The sequence below is a fragment of the Hypanus sabinus genome, chromosome 4 (assembly GCF_030144855.1).
Source record: "Hypanus sabinus isolate sHypSab1 chromosome 4, sHypSab1.hap1, whole genome shotgun sequence".
In the NCBI taxonomy this organism is placed as follows: Eukaryota; Metazoa; Chordata; class Chondrichthyes; order Myliobatiformes; family Dasyatidae; genus Hypanus; species Hypanus sabinus.
Window position 1 is genome coordinate 174,295,032 of NC_082709.1, and position 22,944 is coordinate 174,317,975.

Sequence of the window (22,944 nt, forward strand, 5' to 3'; positions counted from 1 at the left end):
GAATTATCAAAACAGTACATAGTGGGAAATGGCACAACTCAGGGTAGAGTGATTAGCCCATTACTTTTCATCATTATGATCAATGATGTCTTCACAAAGGTACCAGTGGATATAGGTAGGTCACTGTTTGCGGATGATGGGGCCCTGTGGAAAAGAGGCAGGAACATGGAGCATATAATCAGGAAACTACAAGGAGCAACTGATGAAGTGGTGAGTGGGGTTATAATTGGGGATGTAGATTTTCAGTGGAAAAAACTCAAACTGTACTTTTCACTAGGAAAAGAATTGAAGTAGGGAAGAAGTTAAGGATGTATGGGATTGAATTAGAAAGGGTTGGACCATTTAAATTTCTGGGAGTTATATTTGATTCACGATTAACATGGGCAGACCATATCAGGAAAGTTGAGGAGAAATGTAAAAAAGTAATAAATGTGATGAGATGTTTGACTGGTAGGGAATGGGGAGCAAGTTGTTCAGCATTAAAGAGAATGTATGTGGCTTTAGTAAGATCTGTGTTGGACTATGGAAGTGTAGCATATGGATCAGCAGCTGGGTCTCTTATAAGGAAACTGGATGTGATTCAGGCTCAGGTTTTGAGAGTGTGCAGTGGTGCTTTTAAAACATCACCAGTATCAGCCCTGCAGATAGAAATGGGAATTAAGAAGGATGCAATTGATGGCAAACTACTGGGTTAATTTGCAGGGACACAATGATTCTCACCCTGCTAAAGGAGTGTTGCAGGAGTCCTGGGAAAATGGGAGGTTTCAGAGGGAAAACTTTAGTCGGGTAGGGAATGATATTGCTAGATCATGTGGAGTGTTTGATCTAAGGATAAGTCCTTCAGTAGTTTATCCGGTTGTAGCTCCATGGAAGCTTGTATGGCCTGACGTAGACTGGCAATTGTTAGAGGTAAAAAGGAAAAGAAAGTATAAAACTGATTTGGTAAGTGTGTTTAACTGTCATGTGATGGAAAAGTATAGTGATTATACTCAGGTCTATACAGATGGTGCTAAGGAACCTGAGACAGGAGTGACAGGGTTTGGGGTGGCTATACCAGCAAAAGAAACTGCAATCAGCAGAAGAACATCTGATAAGTTAGCGGTGTATACAGTGGAGATGTTGGCAGTGTTGGTTGTGTTGCATTGGGTGGAGAAAACTAAACCAGTCAAAGCGTTGATATGCTCAGATTCATCTTCAGCTCTAGCAAGTTTAAGGTCTTCTCACTCAAACAGCCGGCAAGATGTACTTCATGAAGTCCTTCAGTCAGTCACAAGAGAGGTCAGGGAGGTCAGGTTAAATTTCTACGGGTTCCAGCTCATGTAGGGGTGAAGGGCAATGAAAGGGTGGATGAGTTGGCAAAGAGGGCAATAAAGAAAGAAAATATAGAAATGCACATTAGTATCAGTAAAGCAGAGGTTAAGTGTGTAATCTGGGGAAAAAATTAACCAAATGTGGCAAGAAAGATGGGACAGGGAGGGGAAAGGGAAGCATTTATATCAAATACAAAAAAGTGTTGCAGGTACTAGGGTAGGAACTAGATACAGAAGAGAGGAAATTGTGTGGACTAGGTTAAGGCTGGGGCACTGTGCACTTATCCAAACACTGAAATTGATCGGGAAACACCAGACAGGATTGTGTGAGGAAGGTCAGGAAGAGGAATCAGTAGAACATGTAGTTCTGAGTTGCAGGAAGTATGGGATACAGAGAGAGATGATGAGAATTAATCTAAGGGAATTGGGGGTGCAGGAATTCACATTAAAAGGGTTGCTGGGCATGGGTGAGAGACACAGGTCAGGGTATTTTTAGCTTTCTTAAGGGGTACAGGGTTTTTTTTAATAGGATATGATGGATAAACAGAAATAGGGTACTAGGATGGGGAGGATAAAGTGTAGGTTAGGGTATGTGTGTGTGTGCGCGATTGGATGAAGGGATTTCGAATGTGAGTCCATCGCATACTCCGGAACAGAAGGTGGCGGTAATGCACCATTAAGCTGGGTGCCAACCGCCGTAAAACAAGACAGAGAGAGAGAGAAAGAGAGAGTTAAAGGAAGGGGGTATGTCGAGGAGATTCGAAGGAGCAGGCAGTATGGAGTGAGAGATAGTGAAGACAAACCTCAAAGTAAGGTCTGAGCAGACATAGAAGATTGGAAAACAGCAGTTGGATAAACAAACAGATTGTGAATGGACGGAGGATGGCAGGAGGATGTGAGTTAGAGATGGAGGTTGGCGGGAAAGAGGAATGGAGTGGAAAGAGTAAGAAAACAGAACAGAGGTATTAGATGTCAAACTCTGAGGAGTCAGGGGATGATCAAAATAGGATAGCAAATCAATGGAAAGATGAGATTAAAGCAATTATAAAACTAGGCAAAGGCGGGGCATCTTTCGGTGATTGGAACCCGATTCATGTGACAAAGGTAATCAACAAACTTATAGGCGAGGTCAAAAGAGCAAAGGTATTAAGAAATGGATCGTTATTAGTGGTTTGTCGGGATAGTGCTCAGCAAGACAAAGTGATGAGATTAAATAAAATAGACAGCAAAAGAGTACAGTGCTCAATACCCAACAATAGAAAGTGGACTAGAGGAGTTATTCCAGGGATACCAACAAAAGTTACTATGGGTGAGATTAAACAGAACATAAAAGGAGCAAAAACTGAGGCCAAACATTTGAAAGTTACAAGAAACAGAAAAAAGTGTGATAGCTTATCGGTTATAATTGACTTTGATGAAGAGAATTTGCTGACTAAAGTTTACTTAGGGTATATGTGTTATGAGGTCAGAATATATATACCACGGCCTTTAAGATGCTTTAAAGTCAGAAATTTGGGCATATTGCGGCGGTCTGCAGAGGGAAACAAAGATGTGGGAGATGCGCTAGAGAACATGAACATGGGAAATGTGAGGTGGGTGCTAGGCTAAAATGCTGCAACTGTGGCGAGGATGCATTACCGAGGGTGCATTAATAGCAAGAAGGGTGCTGAGATACAATATTTTAAGGTAACTCACGGGATTAGCTACGCAGAGGAAATGAAGGGAATCGCTGAAAAGGAGAAGGCTATCAATCGAACAAATATAGGGAATAATAAACCAGTGTAATATGATAAGTATACACTATTAATGAGTAGAAAGGATTTTGTGCTGTTTATGGTAGATGCAATTAACTGTTCAGCACACACAAACAAAAGAACCAAAAAAATTAAAATTATAGTCAAGTCTGCAGAAGAATATCTTGATATTACAAGGCTTAGTTGGGAAGTAGTCAAAGAAATGCTGAATGGACAATCAAACAGTTCACAGGCAGGGGAGGCGGGTTCTTAATGGCAGTATATTACAATGGAATGCATGGAGTCTTATCGCAAATGGTCAAGAATTGAAGAAATATGTACCAGAACAAGAAAAATCTCAGCTTTTATGTATACAAGAAACATGGTTGAAAACACAATTAGATTTTGTTTTACAAGGATATACAACTACTAGGAAGGATAGAGGTAATGGCAATAGTGGAGTAGCAGCAATATTTATAACCAGTGGGATGAGGTATAATATAGTCAACATAGGGCTAAAATAATGAATAATAATCAATATTTGAATAGGCAGAGAAAGCTTGGTAATAATAAATTATTATAATCCATGTAAAAGATTAACCAAAGATACATTAAACACAGTGGGTGGTGGGATGAAAGGGAAAATAATATGGTGTGGGGATTTCAATGGACACAGTACACTATGGGGGTGTAAAAATACTGATGAAAACGGATTAGTGATAGAAGAATTTATAGATGACGAAAAATTGGTCTGTATAAATAATGGAGAAGGTACGAGATATAATACTTCCCAAAACACAGAAACCGCAATAGACTTAACATTTGTAAGTAGAGAATTAGCAGGGATCAGTACTTGGAATGTATTAAAACAAACTACAGTAGGAAGTGATCACTATCCCATACTCACAAGGATTCAGATTAAAATAGAACAAAATAAAGGACCTAGAGTGTCAAGGTGGAAACTAAATAAGGCAGACTGGGAGATATTTCAAAAAAGTGAAGTAAGATGCATAAAGATTTCAGATGAAAATATATTGGATATAGAAGAAATGAATGATAAATTGGTCACAACAGTTATAAATTTGCCAGAAGAAACAATTCCAAAAAGTAAAAGTAAAGTTAGAGGGAAGAGGAAAAGTGTTCCATGATGGAATTGTAGTGGAATGTAGCAAAGGTATAAAAGTAAGAAATAAAGCATTTAAAGTGTTAAAAAGACAACATTCGGTAGAAACATTAATACAATATAAAAGAGCACAAGCAGTAGTTTGGAAAATAATCAGACAAGCAAAGCAAGCATACTGGAGACAATATTGTAACAAAATTGGAAGAGAAACTCAACTGTCTGAAATATGGGGCATGATAAGGAAAATGAATGGTATAAGAAGTAGCAAAGAGATTCCTGTGCTAAAAAGCAAGGACAAAATGGCAATTAACAATGTAGAAAAAGCAGAAATATTGGCAAAAACTTTTGTTAACATACACAGCTCGGAGAATTTGACAGTTGAGACTAGACAGCAAAGGGAGGAGAGGCTTAAGCAAAATTCAGGAATTATGGACAAAAGAGCAACATCAGAAGTGCTGGATACACCTATTAGCAAAACAGAAATAGAAAGAGCCATTGTGAATGTGTGGCCAACTTCCCCTGGGAAGGCTCGAGAATGGAGTAGAATGCTGAAACACTTACCAAGAAGTTCTACAGAATATGTTTAATGATATATGGGAAATAGGTAAAATACCATCTGCATGGAAACATTAAACCTGGTAAAGATTCATCATACCCAACAAACTATACACCAATTGCATTAACTTCACAGCTAGGTAAACTTATGGAATGAATAATAACTGATAGGCTTACATACTTTCTAGAAAAAAGTCTTATTTCTCCCTACCAAAGAGGTTTTCACAAAGGAAGAACTACAGTAGATTCAATACTTAGCTTGGAATCTGAAATTAGGAGGGGTCAAAAAAATTTTTTTTTTAAAATGGTCCTCTTTGACATAGAAAAGGCATAATATGCTCTGGAAAGAGGGAGCATTAATTAAATTGAAAAAATTAGGGGTGGAAGGAAAATTATATGACTGGGTTCTGGACTTCCTTTTTGGTGGCACAATTCAAGTCAAGGTGAAAGCAGAGCACTCCAGGACATATTTGGTTGAAAACAGAACACCACAAGGTAATGTCTGCAGTCCATTACAATTTACCATAATGATAAATGACATATTTGCACAAGTTGAACATAATGTGGGGAAATCCTTATAGACAGGGCTTTGTGGGTGAGGAGAAGAAATCTAATTTATATACAAAGGAAAATGCAAGATGCAATAAAGTGGAGATGGGATTTTAATTGTCTATAAGTAAGTCGCAAGTGATATGATATCACAAACCAGTTTCCGTGAAATTATATGAAGAAAAATTAGAGCAGGTAAAGGTAATTCAGTTCCTTGGTTTGTTATTTGATGAGAAACTTGTATGGTAAAAGCAAATTGAGAAAATTACAAACAACTGTAAAAAAAAATAAACAACTTATTCAGGTGTCTTGCTGGACAGGATTGGGGTGTGAGCAGAATATCGCTATTAAATATTTATCAAGCTCTAATGAGGACTACATTGGATTATGGATGTGTAGCATACATGTCAGCTGCAAAAAGTAATTTAAAAATGCTGGATGCTGAGCAAGCTCAGGCCCTCAGGATATGTAGTGGTGCATTCAGAACATCACCTGTATCAGCTCTTCAAGTTGAAACAGGAGACATGCCATTAAGACTTAGAAGAATAAAGCTAATGCTACATCCAAGCCAACTGGCACATGCAGCGCCTCAAGGCCAGTCAAGAAAGACACAGGAAGGCGTCTGCTCCTGCCCCAACAGGCGGTGCTCCTTGCCCCATCTGAAACCATATCTACGCATCAGACTTTGGCCTCATAAGTCATATGCATGCCCACAGACGTTGACTGCACAACACATTTGTCTTCCTCGGACTTCGAAAGACTACTACTACATTACTGGGTTAACATCATGGGGCAAAACTACTCACATCCAGCTAAAGCTCTATTAAAAGACTGCTGGGAACATAATTCAAATTATTTTAGCTTTGGATGGATCGAGGATGCAACAGCACAAAAATATGGTCTACATGAAATGGAATATAGCCCTACAGTTCCATTATCTGATGCTCCTTCACGGCTCTTTCCAAGACGTGCAGTGGATATAAACCTGCGACAACTTTTAAAACATGTCTAACTGTGGAATCAAACTGACAGTGCAAGAGTATATAGACCCGCACTCTAGAAACGAACTTGTAATATTTACGGATGGATCAAAAGACCTTAGCTCTGGCCACACAGGTATTGCAGTCTACATTCCTCAGTGCAAAACTAGTATCAGGAAAAGAACATCAAACCTGTGTATACAACAGAATTAATGGCAATATTGAGTGCATTATATTGACTAGATGAAAATAATGTCAAAAAGGCTGTAATTTGTCGTGGTTTTATCCTGACATCAATCCTGTTTGTAACAAGTGTAAAGGTGGCGAGGCTTCTCTTATCCATATGTACTGGACTTGTCCTAGTCCAGAGAAATTTTGGAGAAAAGTTTTTTTTAAACTTTATCCCATATTCTTAATTGCCACTTAGAACCTAATCCTCTGATTGTCCTTTTTGGTACCTTGGGTAAGGCAGACATGCATTTAAGTCTGACTAAATGTCGAACATTATCTTTTGCCTCTCTTTTGGCCAGACGCTTAGTTCTCCTTAGGTGAAGAGATTTTGCCCCACCCTCTCATGCTCAATGGCTTAATAATATTATGTCCTGTTTAGACCTTGAAAAAATTCATTACTCACTTCTAATTCGGACAAAAAATTTCAAAAGGTGTGGGGACCTTTTGAATATTTTCATAATTCCTCTTTAGATTAAATTTATTCCTTTTAATCCCTTTCAGCTTTTTTCTAAGTTTTATGGTTTCTTTTTGATGGAAATTATATTATAGTTTTGGTAGTAGCCATTATTATTCTTTTTTTATTTATATTTACAGTTTTGGGGGTTGAATGCTCTGATTAATTTTTTTTAACATATTTTAAGGATTGGCCTGGAGTTATACAGTGGGAGGGAGGGGAGGATACTAACTTTATATGATTTTATTCTGGGTGCTGTTTCCTTACTGTTATGAATTACAGAATTGATATGTTTATTTTGCTCTGTATTAATCTTCACTTTGTTGCTGGGTTTTTTTTGTTTGTAGTCAGTTTTTAGAAATGCATACAAATTAATTTTAAAAAAGGGCCGTAATCTGTTCAGTTTGTCTGTATTAACCTCTATCAAATCAAGAAAATCAGAAAGTAGACAGGATATTTTATTGGAGATTCTATGCAAGTTATATACACTGACCAAAAATGGGACAGAAGTAAGCTTTCTTTGTGTTCCTGCTCATTGTGATGTGGAGGGTAATGAAAAAGTGGACATTATAGCTAAACAATCACTCAAATCCTCTATAATAGAGATCCAGATCTCTCTAAGCAAAGCAGAAGTCAAAAGCATTATAAAAACACGTATTGAGGAGACATGGCAGAAGCACTGGGATGAGAGTGAAACAGGGAGACAACTGTACAAAATACAAAGGCAAGTCAGATACTAAAGAATAACAGGTGGGCACAGAAAGATAGAAGGGATCATCAGTCATTTAAGAAATGGTCACACAAATCTTAATTACACATTACGTAAAATAGGGTTGTGTGAATACTGTAATCAACCACAAACAGTCGAACATGTATTGATAAAATGTAAGAAGTATCAGAGAAAGAGTGAAGATGATAGGAGTGTTTAAGATAAACCAAAAAGCAGCTGTGGGGAAAGAAGACATTTTAAGTGGGATTTCAAGGGAAATACAGACCTATATCATGAAGTATCTGAAAGACTGGTTTATTATATATTTTTAGGGAATGCAATTCTTTTCCTTCCTCCTGTTTATCAAACAATCCACACTCGTCTAGTTCGTGGCGCTAATGCACCTTAAAGCTGGTTTGCCAATTGCCATAACACAAGAAGAAGAATAGCTGAAGGAAAACTCATGCCTTTTCATCTGACATCATCCTGACATTCAGGTCTTTGAAAGCATCGTTGGTATGTAAAAGTAACCCTTTACTTTATCATTCATTGAAGTATATGCATATTTTCATAAATCAGAGATATTTGAATGGTTTGTGTGCAGATACAAGGGACGAGTGATAAGTCTGTGGCCTAAGGTAGAATTTTAGAAAACCTAGCACATTTATTTTTCAACATAGTCCCCTCCTACACTTACACACTTAGTCCAGCGATCGTGGAGCATACGGATCTTGGACCTCCAGAAAATGGCCACAGAAGGGTGATTGATAAGTTTGTGGCCTAAGGTAGAAGGAGATGAGTTGTACTGCTCGCATTACATGCACGCACAGGTCAACTGAGTGATTATGCAGAAAATTTGGTTAATAATTCATCTCCTTCTACCTTAGACCACAAACTTATCAATCACCCCTCATAAAAATACAGATGGAGTATTCATGTGGGCCACATGTTCCTATAGACAGAAAAGGGATTTAATACAACCTGCTGAGGAACCATTTAATTCTAAATAGTATTATTTTTGTAGGCCTCTTTGGTAATGGCATTATTTTCTTGGAAGCATCATTGGCATTGTTTTATATTTTATGATTTTAGGAATGCCTTTTAAAGTTATGGAATACTGGGTAAGCAAGGAGATTTAAGGTACCCATATTAGGCAATAGGCATCACTGTATTCAGCAGTTGATTTAATTATTCAAGGTTGAAAGGGATGATATCTGTAAAGATTAAATTCCCCTTTTTAAATAATAAATGTCGTAGCTGTTTTTAACATAAGTATCATAGTAAATCCTTTTTGAACACTTTTAGTAAGAGTAGGTAATTGTGTTTGCTATGAGGGTAAACTGATTGAGTCTCACTGCATCAAATTACTGTTGAAAATAGTGTTCGGCAGAATGAAAGGTACAATCAGTGATGAAATTGGAGAAACAGTTTGGTTTTTGTAAAGGCTCAGGAACAAGGGAAGGAATATCTGCATTGAGAAACATTATGGAGAGATGCACTGAGGCACAAAAGACCATCTACTTATGTTTTATTGACTATGAAAAGACTTTTGATAGAGTAAGACAAGAGAAAGTAATAGAGGTCCTGAACACGTACAATCTGGGATGGGAGAATGTGCAACTAATAAGGAACTTGTATTGGAAACAGAAAGCGGCGGTCAGGGTAGAAAATGAGCTATCACCATGGGCACGTATTAAACGAGGCGTAAGGCAAGGCTGTGTTGGCTCGCTGGATTTGTTCAACCTCTACGGAGAATGGATTTTTCGGGAATGCGACCATCAGGAGACAGGTATTCCAACTGGAGGCCGGAAGGTGGATAACATCAGGTATGTGGATGACAACATGTTGTTAGCTGACAGTGAATGCAAACTGCAAATTATGCTGAATAAAGTGAATGAGAAAAGCCATGAATACGGACTAAAAATCAACCCTAAGAAAACAAAATTGATGGTGGTAAGCAAAACAAACACTAAGGACTCATTCATCATGATATCATTACAAGTGAATGGACAAGACATTGAACAGGTGCAAAAGTTTGAATATCTTGGCAGCTGTCTGACAGATGACGGGAGATGTGAAGTTGAGATCAGAAGGAGAATAGTTATGGCTATTCATGAAGCTAAAAGATCTGCTATGCAATCAGAAGGTAGATATCGGCTTCCTTGAGTGTTACGTATGGTCAGTGCTGAGGTATGGATCAGAAACATGGACCCTGAAGGATGGCATGAAATGAATTAATGCTTTTGAAATGTGTTGCTATCGACAGATGTTGAAGATCAGCTGGGTAGAGAAAGTTTCAAATAAGAGGGTTTTGTCCAAAGTTGATAGACCATGGATACTGCTGGAGAAGATCATGAAGTTAAAAGTTGCTTACTGCAGACACATTAAGTGGAGAATTGTCGGACTTGCTATATAGAAAGGTGGAGGGAAAGAAAGGAAGAGGAAGGCAAAGTACAACGTGGCTGGATAACATCAAAGGTTGGACCAAGCTGGATAAATCTAGGGATGCTGTGGAAAGTGTCGGGACAGAGTGCAGGGAAATCGTCCACCAACTGGAAATTCCAGATGCCACCTAACAACGACTACGAATGGCACAGAATGCATTTGGTACCTTAAGAAATAAAGGTTCATGGTGGGATATTTGCACATGGACTTTGTTAATTAGAGCTCAGAGCAAATTAAATTTAATCATTCACAAAATGTAAAAATTTCCAAGAGCATTTGGCAACTAAATGTTTAAGATATAGCTACATATAAAGTTTTCCCAATATGCTGTGGGCAGCCATGGCTTACATTCTCTTGATTCCAGAATGTTATGGCAATTGTTGGTCTGTTTTGACTGGCTCAGTAACAACATGCACATGTATTGCATCTGAGATTGAAATTACTTGATAGAAAAACAAGCCATTAAGTTAAATCCTGATAATGTGTAAACCTGGCTAGCTTGTAGTGAGAAAGTGTGTGTCATGCTTACCAGTAGCCTATCTTTATGAGACAATTGGAACTTATTTGTATACAGTATCTTGTGTATTATCTTACATCATATGTGGTATAATTAATACTTAACCTTGTACTTACCATAATGGAATTTGGACGCTTTTGACTGCTTTTCTTTCTCTTAGTTTTACCCTACTGCCAGTTGCTACATTAAAGAACGTGGAACATCTTTCTCAGAGTAGTAATTGGGAATGGAGTTTATCTGCCTGTCGATTCATGCAAGGCATGTGAAGAGGACAGGAAAGGAAGCCTCTCATTTCTAAACATGCTGGAGTTACAAGCTTCTGCAAAACCTCAACTATTATTAGTTATACAGGATTTAGTAATAATCTGCAGATACTCAGATGATTAACACAGCAGGTTGAAGTGCTTTGTCATCTAATAATTTTGGTAGTCTAGTTAATGCAATCTGTCTACAGTTGTGAATTCCCAACCTTTTTTATGCCATGGACCCCTCCCAATAACTGAGAGGCCTATGGACTCCCAAGTTGAGAACCCTTGGTACAACAAGGCTTTCTGGGGAAAAAAAACCCTAACGAGCCAACCAAGGGAGACCAAACTTAATACTAAAAGAAAATCTCCAAATTGAACTATATGTCCTTGAATATGTAAAGTTAAAATCTTGGTGTATTAGAAATGTGAGACAATCACAACAGATTCAGGATTGCATTAAATTAATAAAAGTATTAGAGACCAAATGGAAATATTTTATGGAATAATAGGTGTTACGATTTGGTTCAATCCAGTTCTACAGCACACTACAACAACTACAAAAATTTAAGTTAAAACCCATATTTTTGGACTTTCTTCACCTCACCAGAGATACAGAGTTAAAATAATATTTAAAACATTTAGAAAAACAAAATGGAAGGAGGAGATAATCTTAATCATACCACTCATTTCGCATATAATACAGCAATGAACAGAAACTGAAACCCAAAGGGGGAAGTATAATGGAAAAAACAGATGCAAGAAGAACCCTGTCAAATAGAGGATCAACTCTGATCCACTGAGAGCAAATGTTTGGAAACTTTTTTGAGAAGTTATTAATCCATGATTTAAGAAGTGGAATTATTAAAATGTTGAGAAATAAAGCACATTAAGAAACAAAGTGTGAAGGTGGCTTACTGAAGGGAAAAGGGCGGTGTTGCCCTTAAGGCATTTATTTAGCTTTATTAAATTTTCATTTTAGTAATTCATTTGTAACGACTTTCTAGTTAAAGGTTGATAACTACGTTGCAATTGTTGAAGGTAAATTCATTATCTGTGATGTATTGCGGCATGTGATGACGTCACACCTGGTTTTGCCGCATCTTGTGGGTAAGTTCCAGTTTGGAGAACCGGGAAGGCGGGGGTTTGTGTGTGCAGGATCAACATGAGGAAAACTCCATTTCTACCCACTAAGAGACATCATAGAAGCAACGCCGTAAGTTCATATGACAGTCGATATATTGAAGTGAAAATGTAAACGCTGATTCTGTTAAAAGAAATGATGGTTGATGAAGTTTATTTTCTTGTGCTATTGAAAGCGTTGCTGGAAAGTTTGTGTTGAAGTGTATTTAAAGTTGTTGATGGCGTAGGCAGATTCTGACTATGTTGTACTTTAACGTAATATAGTTTGTAGTAGTTTTACTTTTACAAATTTATTATGTAAATGTGATGCCCAGAAGTAAACAGATACTGTATACATTTTGTATTGTTTTATCAACAGTTTTCACCATACATTAATGTGGAAGAGTGAACAGTAAACGGTTAATCTTACTGCGATCCTGTCCTCGTTGACTCCAGTTTAACTTGTTGTTAGTCAGAGATTCAACACACTGCACGAGAACACTACAAGGGTAATAGTCACAGCAGAGATTATTGGAAAAATGAATTAGCTATAACTGCTACCCTGTTTTTCCATAAATATGACAATGTAAGTGCCAAGAACAGGTGAATGAATACAACAGGATATGTAGAATTACAAAATTATACAGCATTATACATAAAACAAGCCAGTGAGCCAATTCACTGCACCAGCTCTTTGGTTAATTCTCTTCATGCATAAATGAATCACCCCACTAATTAAATTTCATCAACAACACATCTGCCAACTTTATCAGTCTGTACAGCTGGTGGCGCAATGGCATCAGCACCGGACTCTGGAACGAAGGTTCAGAGTTCGAATCCAAGTCCGGCTGCCCCCCGAGCACGTTTTCCTTCTGTGCTGCGTTGAACGTCGAGCTAGCCACTCGGCCTCGTAAAAAAAAAAGGATCGAGTCAGGAACGTTCATGTCGTGACCCGGATAATCCAAAAAGGAGACCAATCCTGACACCATGAGCCAGAGAAGAATGGCTGACTGTCTGGTGCGACACACTAAAACAAAATCAGTCTGTCTAAATGCTCCTGAAGTTTATTATAGTCCTCTATGTGTGCTTAACAAGTCTAGAATTACAAAATCAAGCCAGAAGACCATAGGACATAGGGCAGAAATAGGCTATGGCAGCCTATTGCATCTGCTCTGCCATTCTGTCATGGCTGATTTATTGTTCTCAATTCCATTCCCCTGCCTTCTCCCTGTAACCTTTGATGTCCTTACAAGTCAAAAACCTATTAACCTCCATTTTAAATAAATCCAATGACCAGGATTCCACAGCCATCAGTGGCAATAAATTCCACAAATTCACGACTTTCTGGCTAAACAAGTTCTTTCCTCAGCTTTGTTCTAAAATGATATCCCTCCATTCCGAGGCTGTGTCCTTTGGTCTTAGACTCCCCTAATTTAGGAACGATCAGAAGCCTACATCATGATAACATAACAAGAAGAATACCATTTCAGAATCAGGTTTATCATCACTCACCTATGTCATTAACTTTTTTTCATATTTTATTTTTTGTTGAACTTCATCATCAAACAAACATTTCCATAAGATGTATTTCAGATATTCTACATATATATCATATAGTCATAAATGCCACAAATCTCCCCATAATATTTATCAGAGGTATACACTTACAGAAGAGAGAGGAAAGAAAGAACAAGTGAAAGGAGAAAACAATATACAAATAGGGAGTGATCTTTTTTTTTAAAAACAACATATTCATTGATTTGTGAGGATAAAATCAGGCCTATGAGGTGTTATGTAGTTAAACCATTTTTCCCAGTATGAATCAAATTCAACTACAAGAAAATCTGCAGATGCTGGAAATTCAAGAAACACACACAAAGTGCTGGTGCAACACAGCAGGCCAGGCAGCAACTATAAGGAGAAGCACTGTTGATGTTTCAGGCTGAGACCCATAGTCCTGACAAAGGGTCTCAGCCCGAAACGTCGACAGTGCTTCTCCTTATAGATGCTGCTTGGCCTGCTGTGTTCCACCAGCATTTTGTGTGTGTTGCATAAATCCAATTGGTCCAACTTATGATTAACAGATGCTGTTATCTTATCCATTTTGTAAATGTCCATTGTAATTTCCATCCATGCATTTAAGGTTGGGCTCTCCTGTGATAACCATTTCCTAGAAAGAGTCTTTTACCATCAACCAGCAGTATATTCATTAAATGTTTATCTCTTTTCAACCATTCTTGAGGTATATACCCAAAATATATGGTCTTACTTTCTAAGGGTATTTCACATTTAAAGATGTCTTGTAGGACATTGTGTATCCCACTCCAATAGACTTTAGGAACAGGGCATTCCCAGAAAATATGATAGTTTTCATTTTGATTTCCACAATTTCTCCAGCAAACAGGGAGGTTACTATCATGATGGAATTTCTGAGAGGGTGTAATAAAATAATCTTATCAAGTTTTTCTAACTGAACTCCCTCCATTTCTGTGAACAGGTACACTTCCATTTGATACCTCCATATTATTGTCCATTTTTCCTCAGATATAATTATCCCTCCTTCCTTCTCCCATTTAGTTTTAACGTATGAAGTCAAATGTGTTTTAAGATTTGACAAACCCTTATACACGCTTGAAATGATTCTACTACCATTATCAGAATTATATGCTTTTCTAAATAGCTCTATCAAACATGTTCTTGCCTTGGTTACATTTTTCACTGTCCTATTAACATATTGTTGCATCTGTACGATAAAAGTCTTGCTTTCTTAATAAGTGTTTCTCTTTAAGCATTTCAAAACTGAAGTGTTCCTTCTTTCATTATATTGCAAAGAACTGTTATTCCTTTAGCTGTCCAGTCCTTAAATCTAGCATCCAGTTTATTCAGCTTAAAATCCGAGTCATATGCACACCATTTAAGAATTGCAATATCTCCCTCTAGTTTATATTCTTTTGTAATAGTTTTCCACATTTTAAAAGTCAATTTCACCCATGGGTTATCAATAGTATTTATGTACCTTTGTAGGTTGTTATCAGCCAAAATTGCTTGTATGGGGATAGCAAGTATTCCCTACTTAATGTTTTTCCATTCAGTGTCATATGATGGGTTGCACCAACATATCACAGCTCTCAATTGTGCTGCAAAATAATAATCTTTAAAGAGAAGGTAGGCCCCATCCACCCCTCCCCCCCTTTTCCTTGCCTAACTGCAAAGTTTTCAGACAAACTCTAGGCCTTTTACCTTGCCAAATATATCTTGATAACATTTTTTTCCATTCATTGAATTGATTTTAATCAGTCTCTATTGGTAGGGTCTGAAAGAGATATATTAGTCGGGGCAGTATATTCATTTTAATAGATTCAATCCTTGAACTGAGACTAAAAAAAAATTAGGCTCCATCTTGTTATATCTTCCTTAATTTTTTTTTATATATAAGCTGATAATTGCATTCTGATAATTTTGCCCAATCTTTTGGCATAATGATGCCCAAATATTTGAAAGACTCTGTTTTCCATGCCCAGGGATGTCTACTTTCAATTTCTCTTGGTGGGCTAAAGTTATCTATGTTGTTCTTGTATCCTGATAAATTGACCATATTGTTCAAAGATTGCATCAATTTAGGTAAAAAGTATGTTGGTTGCCCTAGATAGATCAAAATGTCATCCACATATCAAGCCAATTTATGATCTGTCCTTCTAATAGTAGTTGCCCTGATATCTTCATTTTGTCTGATGTATTGAGCTAATGGTTCCAGATATAATGCGAAGAGTAGCAGGGACCATGCACAACCCTGTCTCATGCCCCTTTATAGGGTTAGACTATTTGATAAATATCCATTGATTTCAATCCTAGCAGTAGGGTTGTCATATAGTGCCTGTATAGTTTTAATAATTCTGTCATGGAATCCAAATCTATATAAAACTCTGTAAAGAAAATTCAAATTAACTGAATCAAATGCTCTTTCAGCATCCACACTTATCACTATTGCTTCGATTTTATTTTTTTGTATATGATCCATAATGTGAAGTGTCCTTCATATATTGTCTTGTAGTTAGTGTTGTTGTATAAAACCTGTCTGATCATCATGTATCAGTATGGGTAGAAACTCTTCTAATCGTTTGGCCATGATGGAGGTAAATAATCTATAATCTACATTAAGAACTGATATTGGTCTAAATGACCCACATTTCATTTTATCCTTGTCTTCTTTCGGTATAGCTGAGATTATCGCTTCCTTCCAGCTTGTGCCTTTTTTTAGAGCCCGGTTCAGCGTGGGAAATAAGACAGGAATTAACTCATTTTTAAATTCTTTGCACCACTCTGCTGTATACCCATCTGATCCTGGTGACTTGCTTAATTTAAGCCTACTACTTGCAGCTTTTAGTTCGACTTTTGTTATGTCTGCAGTCATCACTCTATTTTGTTCTTCGCTTAAAGTGGCTAACTCTAGAAAATTCAGGAAAGTGTCAATTTGCGTTATGCTTCCCCCGCAACGTTGGAATATAGAGTTTTGTAAAACACTTCAAAAGCTTCTTGAATTTCACTTAGCTTATTTTTTTTAATCATTTTTGTTCTTGGATCCCTAATTCTATGAATTGTATTTCCTGCTTTTTTTTTCCAGTTTCCATGCTAGTATTTTCATAGACTTAGATCCACTTTCTGTTTCGGAAACATTAAATTTTTCCTGATTTCTTGAGTAGCTGAACTATTAATTTCATTTCTAATTTGTCATTTTATTTGCAGCAGAAGTATAGTGTAATATGTAAAATTACTACAGTACTGTGCAAAAGTCTAAGGCACCCTGCCTATATTTATGTGCCCAAAACTTCTGCAGAGTACTGTATGTGCCTAAGAGTTTCTTAAATGTCCTTAATGTATCTGCCTCTGCTACCACCTCTAGCAAGGCACTCCACACACCCACTGCTCTACCTAAGCAAAAATTAGCACTGACATCCCCCCATACCTTCCTCCAATCATCTTAAAATTATTCCCTCTTATGCAGTTAAGGTTTGTTAATTGAGCCATTTATTAAGGCACAGAAAGCAGACATTCAGCCCATGCAAGTTGTTCACAGAACAATCCCTTCAACTTCATTCCCCCTCCTCCCTGTAATCATAATAAGATTTACAGTCATATGTACAAGTATGCACAGGTACAATGAAAAACTTACAGCAGCTTCAGAGGTACTTGTAGCCTTTACTGTATTCTCTCCCTTGCCTATCAATTCCTCTGATACATTTGCCACTAACTAAGGCATAATTAGTGACTGGGATGTGACAGAACTTAAGCAGTTAAGGGGAGTGTATGCAACATAGAGAGCACCTGTGATCAGATTATAGCTCAGGTCCCTCGAGTTAAGGGGCTTTTCCTTGGAGATGCAGAGCAAGCCTGCCTATCCTGAGGAAACCAAATAGGTTACTGACTCACAGATTTTAAGTTTAGTCTATATTGATGGCTCCCTTGAAGTACAATGATCATCTTCAATTCTAATCAGATAACCTTTAATGTCTGCCATTTTATTTTAGCGATACAGCGCAGAGTAGGTCCTTCCAGCTATGCCACCCAGTTACCCCCGACAAACCCAACTAACCCTAATCTAATCATGGGACAATGTACAATGACCAAATAACCTACCCAGTATGTCTTTGGACTGCAGGAGGAAACTGGAGGACCGAGAGAAAACCCACACATTCCACAGGGAGGAGGTACAGAGACTCCTCAGAGAACAGCACCAGGATTGAATTCCAAACTCCCGAACGCCCCCAGCTGCAATAGCATCGTGCTAACCGCGATATTTTCTGCCATATGCCAACATTTTCTGGTATTTTGGTAAACAATGTTTTAAGGTCCACATAATTGCATTAACTGCACCCATCAATCCCATGGGTTACTTCAAAAGACACCAAGTAACACACACAAATGCTGGCAGAACTCAGCAGGTCAGGTAACATCAATGGAGAGTTAATGTTTCAGGCCAAAATCCTTCATTGAAACTGGAACTGAAGGGGAAGAAGTGCGAATAAGAAGGTGAAGGGAGCAAATCCATGCAGTAAAGGGAAACAACTTGGTAAAAAAAACACTTCCAAATGATGACCAGGTATAAGCAGAAGTCTACTGATCAAGCAAGGCAGCAGCATCCAATAAGGAACTTGTGATAAAAAGTTAACAGGGAAAAATAAGTACAGGAACTGTTTCTATCCATGACTTCTCAGTTCTGATGACATAATCAAATGAAAGAGAACCTAATTTAGTTGACGAATCATACCGAAAGTGAACCAAGATAATTAAAACTCTTGAGGAGTACAAATGCTGAGCAATACAACAATAGTCTGGGATTCAATATAGCATAATATTGTTTCAAAATATTAAGGACAGAGGTAATCCACACAATGCTCTAGCTAAAAAAAATTGTAATTTAAAAACTTTCTGGTCCTCAACATGGGAGACAGCAGGCCACCAGATCTCCTCTATAATGCTGACTACATTGCAAATAGCATTTTGTTTGCTACAAATGTCGGTTGACACCTTTAAGAAACTATAGTAAGACACTAGACATCTTAGTAACCACTAGGTTCACATACTGAGAGATCTTTTGCCCATACTTTTGCTCAAAAGCAGGCAAAAAAATGATTTCAGTTGTTTTCCAATTTGTGATGTTGCTGCTCAGAACATTGAATTATATAATAAATGTAGACCTAGCCTTTGAGCATTAATAGCGCACTGAAAGAGGTTATTCAGGTTAACAGAAGACATATAGTATGTCTTTTTTGCCTTTATTAGTCAAGGAAATGAGTTCAAGAGTCAGGAATTACCGAGAGTTGCAGCTTTATAAAATTCTATTTATGCTGCATGTTGGTGTGAGGGTTTTTGGAGAGGGTGCAGAAGAAGTTTTCTCAGAATGCTGACCAGATTAGAGGACATGTGCATTAAGGCTGAACAAATCAATTTTTTGGGAGCAGTGGAGGTTGAGACGAGACCAGATAGATATCTATAAGATTATGAGAGGCATAGATATCATTTTCCTTGGGTCATAATGTCTAACCCATGCACTTATGGAGGGAGGGGTAGGTGGAAGTGGAAAGTTCGAAGGAGATATGCGGGTGGTTGTCGTGTTTGTTTTTACACACTGAGAATGGTGGGTGCCTGAGCTGCTGCCTGTGGTGCTGGTTGAGGCATAAATGAAAGAGGCACAGGAAATGTGGGCATTTGATTATTTAATTGGTTCAGCACAGCACTGAGGGTCAAAAGGCTTTTTCTAGTGCTGTGTTCTTCTATGTTCTATTTAACGGTACAGATTATCAAATGCTCAATAAAATTGAACACCCTAGAGCCATTCCACTGATACTGTGAACTCTTTAGTAAGAATGAAAGATCACACAAAGACAATAGTGTTTAGATAACTGAAACAATCCATCCCAGAGAGCATCCTGGTGAATCTCCCTGCAGTTGTAATCACATTCTACCTGTCATGCATAAACGCAAGTCTACACACTACATCAGTTGCAGCCTAACCATTTTTGTCAAATAGAATAGCACCATAACCTCTCTGCATTTATGTTCTAATGAATTATCACATATGCCTTCTTCACCACCTCGTACATCCCTGCACTACCACCATCAGGGATCTGAAGCTGGTAGTGCAGCAAAATCCTATTCCTCAGTACCTTCTAGACCCGACCATTTATCGTGCAAGTTCTACCAAGTCCTCCCCAAGAGCAGAGCTCTCAAATTTAGAACAAAGAATAGTATAGGCCCTTTGGTTCACAATATTGTGCTGACCTTTTAAACTACTCCACATCTTCCCTCCCACATAACCCTCCATTTTTCTATCATCCAAAGTTCAAAGCAAATTTATCAAAATACATATATGTCACCATTTACAACCCCAAGATTCATTTTCCATGTGTCTATCTAGTTCCTTAAATGTCTCTAACGTATCTGCGCTGGCAGGGCAGTCCATGTTCATACCACTCTGTAAAAAAAAACCTAGCTCTGACATCACCCCTATACTTCTCTTCAATCACTTTAAAATTATGTCCCCTGGTATTACCCACTTCTGCCTTGGGAAGAAATACCCATTTGATCTCTGCTTCTCATCATGATCTATATCCTATCACCTAGCACTAAATTCCATGACTGGATCTTCCCATCTTAGCAACAAAATGAATAAGGATCTGTGAAAGTTAGGCCACAGGAGCTTCAGACAAACTCAGATTTGCAGAAATTCAAAGACACGGAAAAAGTTCCAACAGCAAGTGAATTAAACCAGGCAACTACAGAAAAATAAAGGTATCATAAATGTAGTTAAAAGTTCCAACTCTGGTCCAAATCAACCTCTCTTGATAGCTTTAATATCCGGAGTTGTAGCCTGCAATTCATTTTGCCTCTAGCATATAAAAGCAGACAAATGCAAGACCTACTTACTAAGTAACTAAGTCATGTAACTGAAAACGAAACTGAAAGTTCCTCAAAAACTCAACATACTATATTTATTTCAAGTCAACTCCTTAGACAAATGGAACAATCTGTTCCAACTCCTGTTGTAATTTAAAATAATTTCAAACCAAATATGCTGATGACAACCTCCAGATCTTTAGCAATCTTCTAACCCTTAGGACAATTTTTTTTGCTTTGGTGATCAATATCTGATCAGCAGTAGCTGTACTCTGACACAGCAGTGTCTGCTCCATTTACAACCAAGCAAGTCAAAAAAGCCTCTTCTCTGGCTCATTCCTCAACAGACGTCTTTATTAAAACACATTTTCCCCCCACTTTTCCTAGTTCTACTGAAACTTCAAAAATCTGAATTCTCAAGTCCATTTCTCTCTCCACAGAAATATGTATTAGATATTTTTACCCTTGCTGAACTCTCTGCTCCTCAGTTCTTCTGCCACCCACTTTGACAATCAGGCTCCAGAGGTTCTTGTTAGCTGTACTGTGCCACGATGCCCACCTGGCATCCTGTACACCGTTGTTTCCACAGTGGGACTATGGATAGCCAAGGAGTGATCATCCAAGGCAATTCACTGTACGGATACCCTTGAATATTTGCATTAAAGACACAAACTGACCCTTTTTGGTTTTGATACACTAACCACCAGGCAATATTGAAGAAACATAGACAGTTCTGGTTCAGATCCATAGTAATTAAGAAAAAGAGTTCTGAATGATCCACGAACACTACCTCATCATTCCTTTTTGGAATGCACGATTTATTTATTTATTTCATAATTTATGACAATTTTATTGCTTTGTACTGTCATTTATCTCCTTTCATTTGAGTAATAACCCTGAATTCTGAACTGAGTTCATAGAACATGACTTCAGTAACCCTGATTCTTAAAAAGACTATATAAATGCATCGAATTTTAAAAAGTAGTGTTAATTAAGAAAAACAAATTGTGATTCTCAGGGCATTAGAAGTTTGAGAGAGACACACGCAATATAGAGAGAGGGAAAGCAACAGAGAGGGAAAGATGACTCGGAGAGAAGACAGAGACAGACAGACACACTCAGAGGGAGAGAGGGGGAGAGAAAAGTAAAACATCACCCCGTTTCATTTGAAGTGCGCAGTTCAGTAAACACCCGCAGAGTAAGAAAGCGCTCTAGATTTGGCACTCACCGATCAGTTCTGCCACGGCGCTGAAAGGCCAAGTATGACTAGTGGAGTTGGAGTGGAGGAAGTTGGGGCTCAACTGCGCGAATCAAAACAAGAGAGGAGATCATTAGGAACCAGCGAAGAATAAAATCGAGACCATCAGAAATTCTCAGGGGAGGACAGCGGTGTCGCCGAGCGCCCGGAGCCGCAGCAGTTTACTCACCGCGCTCAGAGGGATGCCCTGGCCCGCCGTCCCCGTCTGCAGCAACGGCGCAGCCATCTTGTTGTCAGGCCTCCTCTGCCCGGGGAGCGAAACGGGAAGGGAGAGAGAGGGAGAGACGAGGAGAAGACTCGTTAGCACCAGCACACCGCCTCCCGACAAGCCACCTTCTACTTAGGTGCTCATTCGGCTGAACTCCGCCCTCGCCGATGTCAGCACCATCAGGGGAACCTCCCTCCGGCCCGACACGCCACTTCCACCTGGCGCCGATCCCGTGAGCGGGTCAGCGGCGCCTGGCAACTCCGCTCGCCCCGCACAAGCGATGCTGCCCGGATTAGAGATGATGAAAACTTGGATTGTTTTCTTTGGAGAGGCGTAGCCTGAGAGGACCTTACCTAAGATTTATGAGTTGATGTCCTGATGAAGGGTCTCCGCCCGAAACGTCCGTTTTTTTATTAACCTGTCCGAAGCTTGCTGATTATACCTTATACAGGGCTGGCACTATACAATGAGTATATTGACAATTCCACCAATGCCGCATTTCGAATATTTCTGTTTCTTTAAATTCTTCCATGGTCTCAGCCCTCCCCTTTCTCAATATTCTAATGCAGTCCAAAAACATTGAGCCCTGCGCGTTTCCAAATAGCAAAATGGGTGCACGACAAAGTTCAAAATAAATTTAACAGAGTACATATTTGTCATCGTGTACAACCCTAAGATTCATTTTCTTGCGGGCATATTCAATAAAGCCAATAACCATAATAGAATCAATGAAAGGCTGCACCAGCTAGGCATACAACCAGTGTGCAAAAGATTAAAAACGTGCACATAAAAAATAAAGAATTAATAACAGTGACAAATAAGCAATAAATATAGAGAACATGAGAAAAAGTCCTTCAAAGTGAGTCCCAAGGTTGTCGGAACATTTCAGTGATGCAGCCGGTGAAGTTATTCCCTTTGGTTCAAGAGTAGAGTCTGGTGGTTGAGGGGTAATAACTTCCTAGATCTGGTGGTGTGAGTCCTAAAGCTGCAATGCCTTCTTCCTGATGGCAGCAGCAAGAAGCGAGCATGACCTGGATGGTGGGGGTCCCTGTTGATGATTGCTGCTTTCCTGTGACAACGCAACTTGTACATGTGCTCAATAGCGGGGAGA

General features: G+C 38.5%; 1 protein-coding gene across 1 annotated transcript in view; it reads right to left on the bottom strand.

The window, feature by feature from the left end:
• The window catches only part of morc3a (MORC family CW-type zinc finger 3a), a 95,003-nt gene extending 72,471 nt beyond the window's left edge, over positions 1-22,532 (bottom strand). The window contains exons 1-2 of the mRNA XM_059968853.1: positions 21,795-22,532; positions 21,596-21,668 (exon numbers count right to left, since the gene is read on the bottom strand). Coding sequence (XP_059824836.1) covers positions 21,596-21,668; positions 21,795-21,851 — 130 coding nt within the window. The 5' untranslated portion in view covers positions 21,852-22,532. The remainder of the gene's footprint in view (positions 1-21,595; positions 21,669-21,794) is intronic.
• Between the last annotated feature and the right edge of the window lie 412 nt (positions 22,533-22,944).